At 38.9% G+C, this 18,938-nt stretch overlaps 1 protein-coding gene across 1 annotated transcript in view; it reads right to left on the bottom strand.

The window, feature by feature from the left end:
- Nucleotides 1-1,236: 1,236 nt before the first annotated feature.
- Pcmtd1 (protein-L-isoaspartate (D-aspartate) O-methyltransferase domain containing 1) overlaps nt 1,237-18,938 on the bottom strand; it is a 56,553-nt gene continuing 38,851 nt past the window's right edge. The window contains exons 4-6 of the mRNA XM_051197888.1: nt 10,125-10,296; nt 7,494-7,617; nt 1,237-4,311 (exon numbers count right to left, since the gene is read on the bottom strand). Of these exons, the coding sequence (XP_051053845.1) occupies nt 3,947-4,311; nt 7,494-7,617; nt 10,125-10,296 (661 nt within the window). The 3' untranslated portion in view covers nt 1,237-3,946. The remainder of the gene's footprint in view (nt 4,312-7,493; nt 7,618-10,124; nt 10,297-18,938) is intronic.

The following is an 18,938-nucleotide window of genomic DNA, read 5'->3' as shown; positions in this document are numbered from 1 at the left end:
AGTAAAGCTGTGACTCAAAAACATAAGAATTCTGCTCTAAGTTGTATCCCTCAGGAAATTCTAAGGGAAAGAAAATGCCCTGAGATATGCAAAACATAATTTCGGGAAAAAGATCTGTCATCGTAAAATGGTGAACACTGAACTTTGTCATACACAGTGTATCTTAGAAAGGTAGCGTGTAGGGACTGATTCCAATATATGTGAACACAATTATATAGGCGTATACAAAACAATACATGGTAAAAGAACACAGAAGGGGAGGCTGGAATAAGCACAAAGAGCCACCACAGAGAAGCAAGAAACTCAAACCTGCTAGGACAGAACCAATCCTACACACACGCCACTACATGTACACTGAATTACATTTCTCCTGTTTTGCTTACACTTTATATTCTAGTATTTTGCACTTAACAAAAGTCTACACCTTCAAGGATGGCAACAGTCAAAGGAATTTAGATGACCAAAGACAGATACCCACCCACATTTTTCAAAACATCTCAGATACTTGTGATGTTACTTTACAGCAAGCAACATGGCTTAGTGGTAGACACACGCTGCAGAAGCCTCACAACTTGAATTCAAGTTCAGATCTCACAGCAAGAGAAAAAAAGCAACTTCCTAAAATGGTCTTGATTTTCCACACATGCTGTAAGTTTCCACACAGAAGCTGTATGTGTGCCCACTCATACATATACTATAAACACACACACACACACACTTTTGAATGTCTGCTTTTGCTGAAAAGCCTTGCCTCCTTCCTTGGTCCCACAAGTCCCTTGGAATAGTAAAGTCAGAGAGAGGCATCTACAGCACTCCAGCCTCAGAAGGGAGCATCTACTACTCGTGAGAAGGCCACAACTGGGCAGGTAATCACCTCTGAATGGCTTCTTTGGGCCAGCATCTAGGACCACCCTTTATCCAGAACTGCTCAGTTATGCCTACACATGCTCCTCGCCTGAATTCTCCTCAATCCACAGCTCATGTGACACATTAAAGACAAGACAGGTGTGGGGTCACTAGATTACTGTGTTCTTGTCACCTATGTGGCCACACTGAATACATTTTCTGCTTTCCTCAAGGCCCACGTCCTTAACTGGGGTGTTTAGATAGGAACTGGGTGTCGCCACTGAGGTCAACAGTCAGGAATTCTGTCCTGCAAACAGTGGCTAAATATCTATACGCACAGTAATTGTTTGGATTCAAAAATAAGAGAAAAAGAAAAGGCAGGCCACTGGGTAATGCTGTGTGATGATATGATTTATTTAACACGATTTTCCAATTTTCCCAATGATTTAGGTTTCTTTACTTTCACCTCAACAATCAACACACTTTCGTATTTTATTGTATTTTATTTCATTGTAATCATGTATGCTATTTTAACATTTTATTGATACCAGAGACCAATTGTTGACCACTGAGTAGTGCAGATTTCAATTCGACCCTTGGTAGCTCTGGTGTCACGGCTGGATTCTTGGCATTTGGTGATGGTGGCTACTCCTTCAGGCCCTTGTCGCCAATCTGCTGCAGGGCTTTTAAGCAGCACACACTCACTCCTCCCACTCACATGAATGCATGTTTGTCTGCAAGTAAGCCCATGAGCCTATCCCCACCATGATCATATACTGTCCTTTGTTTCTGCTCCCTGAAAAACACCTGTCCTTCTGCAACCCTGATGACTTCGAGTGCTATTCTAGGTGTGAGCTTATGGCTTACTTTCTCTTGCATTTTTGTTTCTTTCTTTTGATTACTTTTTCATTACTTTCTTCAATTACTTTTATTTCATCTGTATTCACTACTTCTTCACCCATTAAGTATACTTTCCAAACTCAAACATGACTTTATTAAAAATAAGCACAAACCCAAATATTCTTAGTGCAATGCATCTAAGTTAATAGATAAGACTACTTTCCTTAAATTTTCATTTATTCCTCCTTAGACGCCAACCATAAAGTCACACCTGAAATATCAAGAATTTAAAAGGACAACATACAGCTTTCATAGACAAAAATACAATGATCAAGACAATCTACTGTATAATTTATCAAAGTCAACAGAAGACAGTATTAAATGGCCATCTCCAAATATATCATTAACAATTTCTCCAAGAAAAAAAACAAAAGAGATGTAGGAGACAGGATGGGCAGATAAGATGAAAACTCTACCCAGATAAAACCATGTGGGTATTAGGAATTTAAGATCAAACTTCTAATACAAAATTTTAAACCTAACAGTTCATTGGTCTGGGGATAAATTTCAGTCACAGAGTGCTTGCCTAGCATGCATGGGGTCCTAGTCCTGGGCTTTAATCCCCAAATACCACTTTAGGGGGTGGAGGGAGAGTGTTTTTCCTTTTTCAGATAGAAACGGGATAGGACATTTCTTAATAATAGTTTGCTAATTATTTTAAGAAAAATTGAACTTGCCCATTCCACCAGGAGCCAAATAAGTTCTTCCCATAACCCTGTCCTTCACATTACTAAAACACTATCAATTATTTGGATCAATTTCCTGTTTATTTCAACTATTTGTGTATAAAGAATTACTGGAGCTGAGTTGTTTAAAACTATCTGAATCGTCATGATTAGGCAAACCTAAGCAGCTGCTCTGACAGGGGTGTGATGAGAATCAATGAGACTTGAAATCTTCCCTTTAGAAACACACAATATGTGTGATGCTAAGTAGTAAGTAGGTCACATCTCACATCTGCTTAACAAGGAAGAACTGTGTGCAAGCCTTACCAGGAGAGGTCTAGTAAAAGTGTGCACCGCCTATTTTAACACTGATAACCTGCATAGGTTAAGAATGTAACATTAAGACAAAAATGAAAGCCATTATCATTTGACCAAAGAAGCAAAACACAGAACTGAGGAAATGAGCTTAGTGTGGGTCCCGGAGATCCCACTATGATTCTGAACCAAATTTTAACACAAAGACATCTCCATACAGCTTCCGTGACTGCTTCTACTAGAAAGGTTCAAAATAGGTGAAGCAAGCGTGGCCTACATTGTTAAAGACAAATATCCACAAAACCAAAAGTCCCATGGTGTGCCTCAGCTGGCCACGTCATCTCCCCTGCTACTGAAGGTACCTAATAGATGAAGGTCACCTACCTGATTTACTCACTGTCCGCACTCAGAGGCAAATGGGACAATGGATGTCTTTTCAAATCTAATACTTTATAATTACAGAAAAGCAATCCTAAACAAACTACTTTTTAAAATTCTAGGGTTAAGATAAGCTCATTATCTGTAAATACTGAAACACAAAAAGGCTCACACAACCTGGCTGTGTTAAGTAGCCATTTCCTACTTTAATATTCATTCACTGTGCTCTTAAAATCTCTATGAGAGAAGTGGGAATTTTCTCTGTTATCTTTTGGCAATAGATTCAAAAGCAAAAGCTTCAGGCCTGCAAAATTTCATAAAGTCTGCAGTTTTTAAAGCTAAATTATTCAATATCGTCAATTATTATTGCACTCATTATGTTGCCCGGAGTATGTCTACAACAAAAGTAAGGTAAGCACGTCTACAAGCATTTGCTTTCCTTATTAGATAAGCGTGCTCTCACAAAGGAAATGCAAACTGCAATTTAAATAAGCCTATATGTGTGTAACAAAGTATCAACCTCTTATAGAAAGAAATCCAACCCCCAACACTACAAATCTGTGAAGAACCAGAGGGGGATTGCTGTCCACAAAGTTCTGACTACAGATGCATTTCACTTTGAGATCACTGAGCTAAAACAGCATTTCCTCAAGATTTAAGAAAAATAGATTTTAGGAAAGACTCTTTGAAATCACTGAATACATAATTTCTGCCATTAAGAGAAATAACTTAAGTTTTTCTCTGCAATAATTCATTCTAATGAAGTAACTCTCTAACTCCTAATAAACAGTACATTTACAAGAGTAAGGGAATTATCAGTAGGCATTCTTCCCTGTTTTAAGTTATTTGTCTCTAAAATATGTCAAGTAAGCTTTTAAAGACTCGGGGAGCGGCAGCTTCATGATCTTTTCCCTCAGTAAGTTCTGAGGTGGCTCCTCATGCTTCATGGCTTCGCTATGATCTTTCTCTTCCTCTTTGCTGTCTTCTTCCATTTTTTCATCCTCCTCGCTGTCTAGAGGCTGAGGAATGAGCTGATTACCCACAAATACGTAAGTGTTAATTCTCTGCTTCACTCTCTTTCTTTTCCTCTTGGGTGGAACCCTTTGTGGGATCCCCCTGGCTTGCATCTCATCATTGATGAAGTTTCTGAGTGTGCGTCGAATGTAAATACGAGCCAAGTCTTGGAGATTCCTGACAGCACACGGGGCTAAAACCAAACACAAAAATGAAAAATTATAGACTGCTTGCTTCTTTACAAACCTTAAAAATGGCACACTATAAAAATTATATTAGGAGCACTTAATGCATACTGAGCAGGACAGGCCGTTTAGGAAAATGAATTGAACATCCCCATTGCTATCTCCATGCATGCGGAGTCTAAGGAAGAATAAATAATAATCTAGAAACAGGATAAGGATGAGATGATAAATATATAACAGATTATTTTATACGTATTATTTTATAGTGGTTTTTTTGTTTGTTATACGGGGGGGATTGATCACAACCCCATTCATAACTCCAATCCCAAAGGATCAGATACACATCTGTGGCCTGTGAGGGACATATGCCCATGTTATGCATGTGTACATGCAGGCAAAACACAAATAAATTAAATATAAACGTAATTTTTTGTTGAGAAAACGAATAAATCATATGGAGGCAAATATTTAATAGAAAAAGTCAATGCAGTATTTGAACAACTGCCTGTACTCTGAAGCCGTAGGGGGTGCTCACGTGTGTGTGTGTGTGTGTGTGTGTGTGTGTGTGTGTGTTCGGTGGGAGACAGGGACAAAGAAAGAGCGAGGCAGAAGAGTACACAAGCACCCACGCTGGTTTAGGGCAAAGGGCCATCAGGTACGAGCTGTGAATAAACACAGACCCCCCTTACAAGAGGCACTGTTGTAAGATGCTAATGTTTACTTACATCAAATATATCACAAAATGGAGGAAGAAGGAACATAAACACAATTGATCAAAATACCAAGTGTGCCTTTGATTCAAAACTCTTCAACAAATCACTTTACAAACTACTTGTTAACAATAGGCCAGTCACATAAGCACTCATTTAGGTATACAACTAGTTTAAACTAGAAATTCCCTGAATACTGGCAGCTCACATGTATGGAAGAGACAGGCAGACAGCAGGTTTCCTCTAGCTAAGGGCAAAGGCCTCCCTGAGGAGACAGTTCTGCCAGTGGCTAAAGGAGCTGAATCACTTCTAGCCATGAAAATGGTCTGGAGCAGAAAGACAAGCAAAGCCCTAGTAGGTGAATGGGCTTCATGTGCTTAAGGACAAATACCGTGTAGGTTGTGGTGTTTGGAACAGCAGGTCAGCTGTACACTTGAGTGATCACATGAGCTATGGCTGCACGGACGGGAAGGGGCGGAGGGATGAGAGACAGACAAAATATCGATATATAAAGAGAGCGCAGAAACAAACTGGCTATGGGGGCAAAAGCAATAGTATCAACTAAAGCATACAGTGTCCACCCTGAGCTCTGGGCAGGTGCCAGTGTCAGATACAAGCAGGGTAGACACAAAGGGGAACAGGACAAGAGGAAACACACAAGTGTGTTTGCTTGCACTGAATCTGAGATTGCCATTGCTATCAAAGGTCATTACAGGAGCAGTATCAGCAAGTCCTGGAGACAGGGGGGTTGCTGGGGCTCCCTCCAGCCTTGGCATGTGTATGCACAGGGACAGGCATCTCCACACATGCGTATAAACATAACACACCAAAAAATAAATATAAAAAACCCTGTCTTCTAGCTAGAGCTATAGAATGATTCCTGTCTTCATGAAAATAAACAATTACAACAACAACAAAAAGGTAAAGACTGAATAAAGTCATTTAGGTTGAACCATACAAAAACATTTTGGTTTCCAAAACAAAAACAAAAATAATAAAAAAAAAAAAAAAAACTAACTTCAAGTATTAAATAAAATCCACAGAAACCACTGTTGTAAAATTTTATAATTTATTATGGATTATCTGCCCCTGCCTAAATTTAAACAATATACCTTCTTCTTTTTGAAATTTTAAATCATATTTCTATGCATATAAACCACATATACTTAAAGCCATGGAAAATATGATTTTAAATAAAATAAAAAATGTAATAAATTAAAGGAAAAATTACAACTTTATTTTAATAAGCTACTGAATATAAGCACTTTTATTCTTAATAGTCATCTGGCACAGAGTTTACACATGTATTGTTTTTAAGGGTTTTTGGGATCAGTGTTCTCGTCCATTCTAATTCCCTGTAATTATTAGGGCGATGTTCTAGGAACAAAAAGATACTGTGACTGATTTTAGCAGAAACAGAAACTTGTTCGAATTCCCCACTCTTTCATGGAATTTTTAAAACGTTTTCATTGTATGACTATTATACAAATATTGGGCTGGGGGTAACCTGTTTTTGGAGACTGTGCTTATATACAGAAAGATTTAATAACAAAAATGTGCCCCTTATCTGAGATTAACGACTCCCTCTTCACGACGGTCCAGTTTCGTCAACCTTCCCACTTTTCTACCCCACCACAATTACTTCTATTGAAAATGTATTTCAGGGGAAGAGGGATTGTTTTCATTTGTGCCTCTACATTCCAACTGATCCTATTTCACTAAGTGTCTGTCTTTCTTCTCGTTGTGTGTATGATGACGATGTGTTTGCATGTGGATACACACAGGCCACGGCACATGTATGGAGGTCAGAGAACAGAGTTGGTTTTCTCCTCTGTGGGTTACTGGGGTCAAATTCAGGTCATTGGGCTTGTTTTGCAAATACCTACCTGTAGCCATGGAGCCTTCTTGTTGGCCCCTGCTGAATTGATTTCTACTTTGTACTCATATATACGCAACCCGATATCCAACAGCTGGCAGGAGGCAGCCTGCAGCACACCTTCCATGCCAATCAACAGTTACACTGGCATGCAATCATACTTACAACTAAAAGCAAACAAACAAAACAAAACCAACAACAACAACAAAAAAAAAACAAAGCAAAACAAAGATGCTGTCACAAAATCTTGACCAAGTAGGTGCTTTGACTGAATTCTAGTCATAATTCAAATATGCCTCCACAGACAAGCCTTCCTTCCTACCACCCTTAGACCAGACACTGTTCTACAACCAGTTACTGTCTACCAAATCACAAGCTAGTAAATTCACAGTTGGTATGACCCAATTCTAGTTTCCAGAAATGAAGCCATGGTGCCTAATATAATATAGAGACTTTCTTTTTCTCTTTTTTAATGGAAGAATCAATCTACCCATTGCATTACCGCTGTATTTAATTCATTATAGTTACAGGATTCACTAAATCCAAAACGTGAGTGAAATACCATCAGAGACAATTCATTCTGGGAGGTCAAAGATCTACTTACGGAGCCCCACAGAATCCGCTGTGCCGTTATCATTCTTACTTGGCTGTACTAGTGGTGCAAAGGAAACAGCAAGGATATTTTTACTTTCCCAAGTGTTTTGTCCAGTCCGCATAATCTGTGTTAACTATTTGGAGTAAAACGAGAAAGAAGCAATGTCATTTACCTTCATGTCAAACTTTTATAGGAATAATTGCCAATGAGAAGATAACAGTTAAATGCAACCAAGTCATTTACACTTAAGTATATATTATAATACAAGGAATCCACCACCCACCCCACAGGAAGTGTATGCCTGGTTCTCAGAACCCAGGGGAGAACCTACTACTATTACTTAACTAAATGGACACAGCATTAAACTGCCCATCATGAGTAAAGCTCTCGGTCTTTATCAGAAATTAACAATTTGTCAAACTCTAGAGAATGAGTGTCTGGGAAGTACTCAGACATAAATGTGACATCTATATCACACCGTCCCACACTCCCAAGGCTCAGGGATCATCACAAAAAAGAAGGCAGAAAAACTGGAAGACCCAGAGGTCACGGAGCATTGTTACAAAACAGTGTCTTCTGGACATGCCAGGACCATGGCACCCCCGGTTCTGGAGCTGCAGGTCAACAGCTCAGCACTGGGGCAGGAACTCATGAAGTCCCACCCACAGCTGAGGTAACTGAAAAAGGGAAAAGTCGGTTATTTCAGGGACAGAGTCCTTGGTAGATGGGCCATGATCCAATGGGTGGCCCCACACCCATGTGTGTATGAGCAACACTGGCTGGACTCTTTATGTTTTTAAAGGACATGAAATTAGGAGCGAGCCATGGGATAATCTAGAAGTTGCAGAGGGGGTAGTAGATGGTGAATATGATCATATATAGTTTGTGTGTATGAAATACACAAAGAATAAATTTATGTATAAATGCCAGGAGATGAATTTTTTTTTTAAAAAAGGACTTATACATATATGGCCTGGGGAGGGAGGGGAATCCGCATGAGCATGTGTGTACCAGCAGTCATGTGGAAACCAAAAGAGGAAGCTGGAGTTACAGATACTTGAAGGACAGCCACCTTGTACTTGAGTGCTAGGATCCTAACTTTAATCCTCATGATTTGAACCCTTGACCTCACAGAGATCCACCTGCCTCTGCCTCCCAAGTGCTGGGATAAAAGATGTGTGCCACCACCGCCCAGCTGCACAAGCATTCTTAACAAGCAAACCATGTCTCTAGTTCCAAAGTGGAATCCTGAATGCAAAAGGAATACCCAAATACAGCAAAGTCGAGTCTGTATGTTACACTCAACACCGACAGCTTCTATAGGTACCACTAGAGATCTGGACACTATACCGCCTCCCAAAATAAACGTCTGAAATAGGTCCAGTTACTCTGTTAAAGCATTGTTAAAAAGAACACCAATAAACTCACTTTCCACTCTTCCCTAACAGTGATAAAACACATTCTAACCTGATTTGACACCACAAATAAATACACTCAGGGCTGGAGAGATGGTTCAGCTGAATTAAGTACTAGCTGCCAAACCTGACACCTGGGTTTCATCCCTGAGACCCACAAGGCAGAAAGAGAAACCAACTCCTATAAGTTGTCCTTTGACACATATGTCCCATGCACATAATAAATAAATGCAATTTAATGTTTTTAAGTAATCACATAAAAAGGAGTTATATCAATGGTCTTAGAATTCCTATAATCCCAGCACACATGTGCTAAGACAGCAATGTCCTGAATACAGGCTAGCTTGAGATACAGACAAGATTCTGAGTCAGGAAAAACAGATCTTCAAACACATTATTAAAGGAAATCAAACAAGTGAGTTATTTTAAGTATAAACCTCAGAAGTATTCAGGTAAATAAAGGAAACTGTGTGTGTGCGCGTGTGTGTGTGTGTGTGTGTGTGTGCGCGCGCGCGCACCTATGTACTAAAGACAGTGCACACTGTACTCTAACTGAATCAAGGAAAGTGTGTGTGGGTGTGCGTATGTACTAAAGACAGTGCACACTGTACTCTAATAGAATCAAGGAAAGTGTGTGTGGGTGTGCGTATGTACTAAAGACAGTGCACACTGTACTCTAATAGAATCAAGGAAAGTGTGTGTATGTGTGCGTATGTACTAAAGACAGTGCACACTGTACTAACTGCCTCACTTCACACTAGGCCAGGCATGTCCATTTTTTTCTTTTACTATAAATGTCATACGCATGTATGCACATGCCTGCCTTCGTGTTACCAGAGATAGAACTCAAAGCCTTCCCTGAGAGGCAAGCCTCTACCACTCAATCACATCTCTGGTCCTTCAGCACCCTTATCTACTGAGCCATCTTTCCAGCCCTTCAATGCAAATTCCTTTTAATGTCTTGTTTCCTTTTTGAAGCTAAGCGCTTGTAGTGCATGTATTCAACTGAACACATTCCGGAGGACGAACCGGGGGCAGCTAGATGACTGCTCGAATGCGCTCCAGTCCCCAGTCACACTTGTTCTGTCTATGCAAGTGTGTAGAGCTATAAGGGCATCATTTCTGCTTCAGAAGTTACAGTGTATCTTCCCCGACACAGAACAGTAATTCCCAATCTCCAAACTGTGTACTCTCTGTTGGGACAAATGTAGGACAGAGAAGGTACCTGATCCTCTATAGGCATGACCAGTATTCCCCCAACTTTGAGCAAGATCTTCATGTAGTTTTCATGATCTTTCTGGACTCCAGCTCCACAGTAAATTCTATCATACTGATGACTGTCAGAAGCTATCTGAAGGCAATTACCCACCACAAATGCGGGTTCACAGAATTCAAATCTGTGTGAGAAAACAAACATTTTCATTTGTTTAAACAAAATATTAGCTCTCTAACAATTCACCATATACCTGTCCTTGAAACAGCAAGGCTATCAAAGTTAATTTTAAGGACAAAATACAAGAAGAAAATTTTGATTTAAATATGTGTGGAATTTAACACTGACCCGGTATATTATTTTGCTATCCGTGATACAACACACAAAGAGTTAATCTATTCTGGCCATACTGAAACCTTATGGAGGGCATATAAATGAATATAATGAAAAGGGCATCAAATGACAATCTTCAGATGCCCCCACAATGTTTGAAGACGGAAGTTAACAACAGGGAAAGGCATCACTTTCTACTCTCAGAAAGGACAGCTTCAAGGCCCTCTCTCTGATTGACAGTTGCTGACAGAAGCAGCAGCATAGCTTTGGCCAAGAGATGTCAACCTACTGGCCACCACCCTTCTGACTACTAAAGTTAGGCCGGCTTTAATAAAGATGTGGCCAGGCAACTGACAGGACTGACACAGGCGCAAATGGGTGGTGCTTTCATAACTGCAGCTTTGGTCCCTGAGATTTTTTAAAGCAATACAAGAGGAGATGAGGTTTCTGGGTTTATCCAACCGAGTACTCCTGGTTACAATGCTGGCTCCTGGCAATTTTATACACCAGTAAACTACCCTATATAGACTCTGACTAGTCCTTAAATTCTGTCAAAAAAGTGAAAAATACACTATCATACAAAATAAAATTAAAATTTCAATGCAAATGCAATCCTTTTTCCCCCCTTAGACCTTGAACTCACTATATAGACCAAGGTGATCTCAAACTCCTTCAAGTCCTGCCTCAGTATCCTAAGTGCTTGAACGATAGGTGTGAATCACAACCACAGCCAATCTTTTCAAACTAATTGTTAAGCCTTTAAGTTGATAGCAATAAAATCATACCATAAGATTAAGCCATTACTTCCAAATGAAATAATTTACAGGAGCATGGCATACACTGAAAGATGACCAAATGATTTCAATCAGAGCTAATTTTACTTTATAAAGCACATCCTGCCCTTGATCATTAGTAGTGAACTTCCTTCATCTTAAATTCTCATTAAAATGTATTATAATGCATGTAAAGGAGTCCACCAGTCTTGTGCCCTTAGGGAAGACTTGGAAGAGCTGTAAGGTAGGAGTTAACAACAGTACACACTATGTTCTCATCTCCACACCTTCACACTGAGCCAGGCATGCCCAGTATTTCTTTTACTGTCAATGCCATCTCACTGTTTGCATTTCTCAGAACTCCCTGCAGAGAATAAGGGGTTACTATGTTCTGGATGTACTATGAGTGTTTCCTTTAAAGAATCTATGTGCTGTAAGCTGGTCCCAAGTATGGCAATGTTGACAGGTAGTTAAATCTTTAAGGAGGGAGCCCTACAAGACGTAACTAGATCATAAGGAAACAATCTCAAAGGGATTAATTGCCATGTCACTAATCAGTTGTTACAAAGCACAATCATCCCCAAAATGTTGCTCAATATCCCCAAATATATGCTCAACATGAGATGCTGTCTGCCATGTCCTGATGCATCTGGGCCCCACCAAGGTAGCTTGTGTTCTGTTACAACACATACAGGTGTTTTGTTGTACACATTTTGCTGAAGGTAGACTGAATTACTTTCCTCTAATTACATGTAAGAACCATTACAAAGTATTCCGGTGTCTCTGTGTGTTGTTCCTTTGCCCTAAATTCCCCTCACTGGCCACCTGCTATTAATGATTGTCTCCTATACTTTCAAGTTACACTTAAAATATCAGCTTCATAATGAAATCTTAATCTGCAAAGGTTTTAGCTTACCTACATTAGGGATATTTTAGTTTCTCTCAGAGACAAGACTATATAACCCAACTTCTGTTTAAGATAGGGTCCAAATATATTTTATTTTAATGTTTATTTTATTATTACGTATATAGGTTTTCTCCCTGCATTTATGTATAATGTACCACACACATGCCTGGTGCCTATGGAAGCCAGGGAGGGATTTTAGATCCCCTTGAAACTGGAGTTACACTTTGAGAAGCCACTTGGGTGCAGGGAATCAAACCTGGGCCCAATGCAAGAACAACAAATTCTTAACCAGTCAGCCATCACTCCAGTTCCAAAATGTAACTTTTTAATTTTAAATAATCATGTCATGATTCATACAGCTTAATTATTTTTATTACATTTATATAGTAAGTGCTCTTTTTAAAAAGTTGTTCTCAGTAAGTTCTATCTGGAAAATCATCATTCTTATATTTTAAATAGTAATTTAAATTAGTCTTATAACTTACAGTCACAAAATCTTCAAAAAAAATCAGAAGATTTTTAATTATTAAACTTCTTTTACAAATCTATTAAATAAACTAGAAACATACTTTAACGGTTTTGAAAACTTCCTACTGCCTAAAATACAGGGCAGCTTACAGAACTAATACCTAACAAAACACCATTAGCAGCAAGCAACTTACAACTAAAACCAAAGATAAATATTCAAGAAGGTTGTGCCTGATATTCAAATTAAGCATGTGCCGCTGCACAAGTCCCCCCAAAGCAGTTCTTGTCCCTCCAGTCAAGTGGAGGCTAACTTTAGCCCTGGGTGCACACTGCAAACCAGACGAACGGAGAAGACAGACCACAAACAACTCACTCACTGCAGTGTAACTGACATTACAACAAGTGCTTTAGCATTTAGGGGAGAGGGATATGATTCCGTAATGATGGAGGTGAAAGGCATCACACAGACCTGGAGCTCTGAGGCTTCCTGTGAAAGTAGAAGTGCTGCTCTAAAAGGTCAGACGGGATTGTCTAGAGCCACACTATCCAAGATGGCAAACACTAACCACACTGACTTTGAGACTGTAAAATGTGGCTAGCCCAATGAGTTGCACTCTATGTACAAAATTCATATAAATTTTCAAAGACTTTATACAAAAAATAAACTATTCAAATAACTATTTTCCATTGCATACCAATAGACAGTGTGTACACAGCTACATCAAAGGAAAAAACACCACACAACTGGTCATTTGCCTGTCTCAGGCAGGCAGGTGGTGCAAGGGTTTTCTCCTTACAGAATGTTTTCTCTTTGGGATATATATTGTCCTGGTTTTTGTTTGTCTTTTTTGTGTCGGTTTGTTTTGTTTTGTTTGTCATTTCTGAATATGTCTAAATTTAACTGCATCTCCATCACCTCCAAATGCATTTATTAAATTAAGGAAAATATGTAAGAAATACATATGTTTTATTGTACCTTTTCTAACCACCAACGTCGAATAAGATCTCAAATTACGAATGCAATATGATGATCACAAGAATCTCAATATCTGAACAAAAATTTGCCTAGAAACAAAGTAATAGGAAGAGTGTATGCTCACTGAACTCTACAGTGATGCAATGCTTCACAGGTCACGGTGCTGGTTGGTAAATGCCCACTGCATTCATAGTGATTAATGGTTCACAGATCGTGACTAGTTGGTAACTGCAGCACCAATACATGAAAAATCAAGGTAACTCTTGGCTTTAACACCATTCATACAACTGAGTATCTAAAACCACACTCACTATTCTACTAATAACCTGAATTTTTTCTCTTCTGATGGAGATGTAATGAAGTCTATTTGCCTCAATGTGAGGATAAAAGCATTAGTTTGGAAAAAAGATTCAATCTCTGATGTCCACTAATACAAATGAAATATACACTCCTAATTCACTTACTTACTACACTTTAACATACTAACTTCCTTAAATAGAGCACTTAAATTTGAAACCCTACTGGAACTGGAAAATATTCTAGGGCTGGTGAGATGACTCGAGAATAAAGACACCTGTTGCCAAGCCCGATGACCTAGGTTCAGTCTTCAGGGTCACATGATAAAAGAACAGACCTGACTCCCACAAGCTGTCCTCTAACCTCCAAGTCTGTGCCTTGCCCACAACAAAATAAAAACATAAAGAAAATTAAATTTTAATCCCAAAACTTCTATACTATATCTGGTAACAAAAATTTTTAAACAGACATATCTAAAACTGTGAGATAATGTTGGTAATAAAAACATAAAGAATTTATAAGACAAGTATACAACAAAAAGTCACCACCAACTTATAAGAGTGTTAAATAAATATAATAAAAAGAAAACTAGAAAATAAAAATTTATCCCCAAAGTAGTATTCCTTATTCAACCATTATTTATAATTATAATTATGGCTTAATCTTTGCTACCTGTAATACATGAACTTTTCACAATTGGTTAAGGAAAAAGAATTAAAATTGCTTACTGTTAAAACTGTAAATAAAGCCTTACATATGGATAGAGATTAATTTTCAACAAAGCACTTATAGACACTTCTGAGTAGCATGCAGTGGAGAGGTAGACCACAGTAATATCACAATACCTTTACAATAGCATCAATGAAATAAATAAATTCATTCCAGTCTGCTGGAGAGTGACCAAAATTCCACGACTGACATTTTTTCCAAAAATCTTATCAGTTAAAATACCAGTTAAGTGGTTGAACATGTTTATAGATATGCTATTGATATGCATAATGAAATAACTAAATAATTGAATCAAGACATAGATGGGGGTTGTTAACAGTGTTATTTGTTACTGACCAATAAATTATAATTCCTACTGGTTCTTCCAAGGAGAATAAAAAATGAGAAAAAATATTTTTAGTTCTTAACTATTCGAAAAGCTGTGCCACGCTGTTTCTTTAAATACATAGAAACAATGCACACTTTAACCCTAAACAATAATTTCTGTGTAATCTAGAAGACCTCAGCAATAAACTGTCCAAAACTTCTGTGTAAAAACAGCACTATGGGTATTGATGAAATACGCATGTAATTCGGGTTAGAATATAATGGAAAAGGAAATCCAAATCCCATTTTTCATACAAATCACACATCAACTGAAACCTGACAATATAACTAATCTACCAAAATGACAAATATATGCAGTGATATTTAAGAATGGCTTAGGTCAGGGCATGCTTTCCCTAGTTCTTACATTACAATTAATGTTTCTTAAAATGCTGTACCTACGTAGAAATTAGCAGACATTTTTGTATTTAGAAAAATCCAAAACGGAATCTCTGAAACTCAGTTTTTGGAGTCATACTACCAAATAAAAGTCATCCTACCAGATAAAAGTCATCTGTATATAGGAAGGGAAAGTCTTGAAGCCTGTAAAATGTCCATAAATTCATTCACATGAGACTTATTACCAGTGGACCTGGAAATATGATGACTGTTGGGAGACTCCCACACAGGATCACATTTCACTTGTTCTTACTTAAGCTGTGCGCTGAGAACCATTTATGGAAGAATGCAGAACATACAGACATTTTGGCTAAGGCCAGGATTCCAGTCACTTACCTCAGCAGTGGCTTTCTTTATGGGTGCATGCAGGACCATCTTCATCTCAGACGGACAGATGGCTTCCTTCACAGCCCGGGCCTTGCCAACTTGCCCATATAATTCTTTTGAAAAGCAGCTAGGAGAGCAGGGTGACCTAGCCTTGCCCTGTAGCTTCCCTCTTAGACGGATAGTCTAGGTCTAGGAGCTGACTGAGAGCAGAAAAAACAACATTCCCCTTCAATACACTGTCAAGTGGGGCCGGCAATTGTGCACCTAGTTTATTAGGTGCCAGAGGACACTGTCACTGAAACTGTAGACAATTATTCCAATGGAATAAAGAAACTTCAAGGACCTGGGGAAGAGTCCTACCTTGTTCTCATACCTCATCCAAAACAACCTAACAAATCACAAAAATCTTTTTCTTAAAATATTTCATTAAAATACAGTTTGAGTCTTAAGCGCTATGATCATTTTGTTAAACATAAAACTTTAAACATTTCTACTGGTGTAAAACATTTCTACTGGTGGGAAGTATTAAACTCTTGATCTCCAAATTAAACAATTCAAATACCTTATAATCAGTAACTAAACCGGTGGGGGGAAAAAAAAACTTTACCTTTTCAAATGTTTTCCCTTCCAACTGCATCACCTTAGGACAATTCAGGGTGAAAAGCAAAGTGTTCAAAGTATACACAGTGGTTTGTTTGTTTGCACTGAATAAAAGCATTGTAGAAACCCACAGTACTGAAACAGTTGCTAAATGTTTTCTAGAAAACCTAACAGCTAAGTCATTTAAAGCTATTACATTTTTCCACATAAGATGTTAGCATAGATAATTGATAGACTCTTACTATTTTCAAGGACCGTCTCTTAGCATTTGATTGTTTATTACATTAAAAGTTGACTAGCAAAGTGTGGTGGTTCGTGCCTACAATCTCAGTACCCTAGAACCTCAGATAGGAAGATCTGAGCCTATCTGAGCAATTTAACAAGTTCCTGACACTGACACACACACACCACACACACACACACACTTGCATGCACTTGAGGGAGGGAGGGAGGGAGGGAGGGAGGGAGGGAGGGAGGGAGGGAGGGAGGGAGGGAGGGAGGAAAAAAACTAATGTTTCTGAGACAGGGTTTGACTGTGTAGCCTAGCTACACTCAGTGACTGTCCTGCCTTAGTCTCCCAAGTGCTGGGGTTACAGGTACACTTCATCATGGCCAGCTCAAAAGCATATCTAAAAGGGGCTGAGGATGCATGCAGTTTAGTGGTAGAATGATCTAGCATATATAAAAGCCCTGGGTTTAATCCTCAGTACCACAGAGAGGAGAGAGAGAGAAAAACAAAACAAAACAACAAAAAAAAAAAAAAAACCCTGCTTACAACTTATTTGTACAAGACTATGTCTGAACTCCTTTAGTAAGATACACAAACATTTAAATGACTTCCATACAATTCTCTAAAGAATGCCATGAGAGACTGCAGTGATAAAACTAAGCTGAATGGAGAAGCATTAACTTTCAAATTAGATCACTGGTGGAAAATAAGCCTCCAACTGTAAGTAAAACCAGGGTCCCAGCTGCTGCATCCGTCAGTTATACTTCTGAAGACAACAAAGATGATGAAGGCATTGTCTTTCACGCATCCTCCCCTCCAATAAAGCCAAGCTGCCCTGTCCTTGCAGGGTGTGAACACATCAGCGGTGATGCCAGATTCCTATCTGAAGGATATGTGATAGGTGTAACAGTGCTGCTTTACAGTTTGTAGCCAGGGCTACGTTGCTAGGCTATAGTTATTGATAGCAGCTTTTTGTAGGAAGAAACAATGAAAAAAAAAGGGATCAACTTTCACTGGCCAAAGTCTCAGACAGTGATTCTCAACTGCTGCAATCCTCTAATACAGTTCCTCATGCTGTGCTGACCCCCAACCATAAATTATTTTCATTGCTACTTCATAACTGCTTTCCTGTTGTTATGAATAGTAATATAAATATCTGATGCGCAGGATTCTGTGTTGAAAGGGTTGTCTAACACGCAGGGGTCACGACCCACGTGTTGAGAACCACTGGTCTAAGACAAAAGACTTACCGGTCTGACCTCCTGCTACTGTTTTCATCACGTATGACTGACTTTTGTGCCCAATTACATAGAAATAGAGGTCCATTCTCTGTAGGGAGAATATGCACACTATGCTCATTTGGCTAAAGAAAAAAGAACATCTCCAAAATCCTCTCTCTAGTCATCCTGAGGGAAATACAACCTACTGACTTTACAGAAATTCTAGGAAGTATGGTTCCAAAGAGTCAAATCAACTGCGCACGCCCACATGGACTAAGTAAACTCCCATATAAGTAATGTGTTAATAATGACAAACTCTTCCATGAGATCAAAGTTTACAGCTCAAGCTTCTTTAGTCAAGATACTCATCTAAGTACTCATAGCTGGAAAGATGTATTTTGTTTACTGCATAAATACTGAATTAAGGTAAGTTGACTCTCTCAACTTCCTCTTCTTGTTGACTAAATGTAGAAGGCATGAGCTCCTTGTGTTCATAGATAAGTATTAGGGAAACCAGGAGTGCATGTCTGTTTTCAGCCCAGAAAACTGGGAATGAGTATAATTAATAACCTGGTAGCCTGAGCTATCTGTAAGGCAAGGCTTCTCCAGGCTCCTTGGCTCAGTCACTCTCCCTGGTACTTATTTTGAGCATCACTCCTCAGTCAATAGGACCCATCTTTATGGAAACGTCACATGTACTTTGCAAAGAGTTTCAGTGTAAGCATGCCTTAAGCTTTATTGTACATAGGAGACTAAATTAATTATCATCAGGAAATGTCTTTTCCAAACCTGTGCTATGCTTAAACATGCCTAAAATAAATTGCCTGTGTCAGACTCTGAAGTTAGCCCCAGCCCCAGCTACCGAGTTGTGCTGAACCCCATTTCCTTACTCTGCTGGCCCTCGTGTCTTCAGAGACCCTACAACTAAACACCCAAATCCCCCAAACCCCAGCAAAGAATGCCCCAATACTAGTGTAGATCGGAGTGAACTTTTACACTTGGCTCTGTAAATAAACTGCTCTCTGCCAAATCTGACAGCTTGGACCCACAAAGTGGGAGCTAAGGACTAACTCCTGTAAGTAGATGTAATCAAAATATTCAATGAAATAAAGATGACTTTTTGTGGGGTATAAAGACTATCAGAGGTTAATAACTACCAACAGCAGGGCAATGCTAGAGCATGCCAAGCCCATCTGCTCTCT

The sequence above is a fragment of the Phodopus roborovskii genome, unplaced genomic scaffold, assembly GCF_943737965.1.
Source record: "Phodopus roborovskii unplaced genomic scaffold, PHOROB, whole genome shotgun sequence".
NCBI lineage: Eukaryota > Metazoa > Chordata > Mammalia > Rodentia > Cricetidae > Phodopus > Phodopus roborovskii.
The sequence above is the reverse complement of the archived record's forward strand: the minus strand, read 5'-3'. Positions and strand labels throughout refer to the sequence as shown.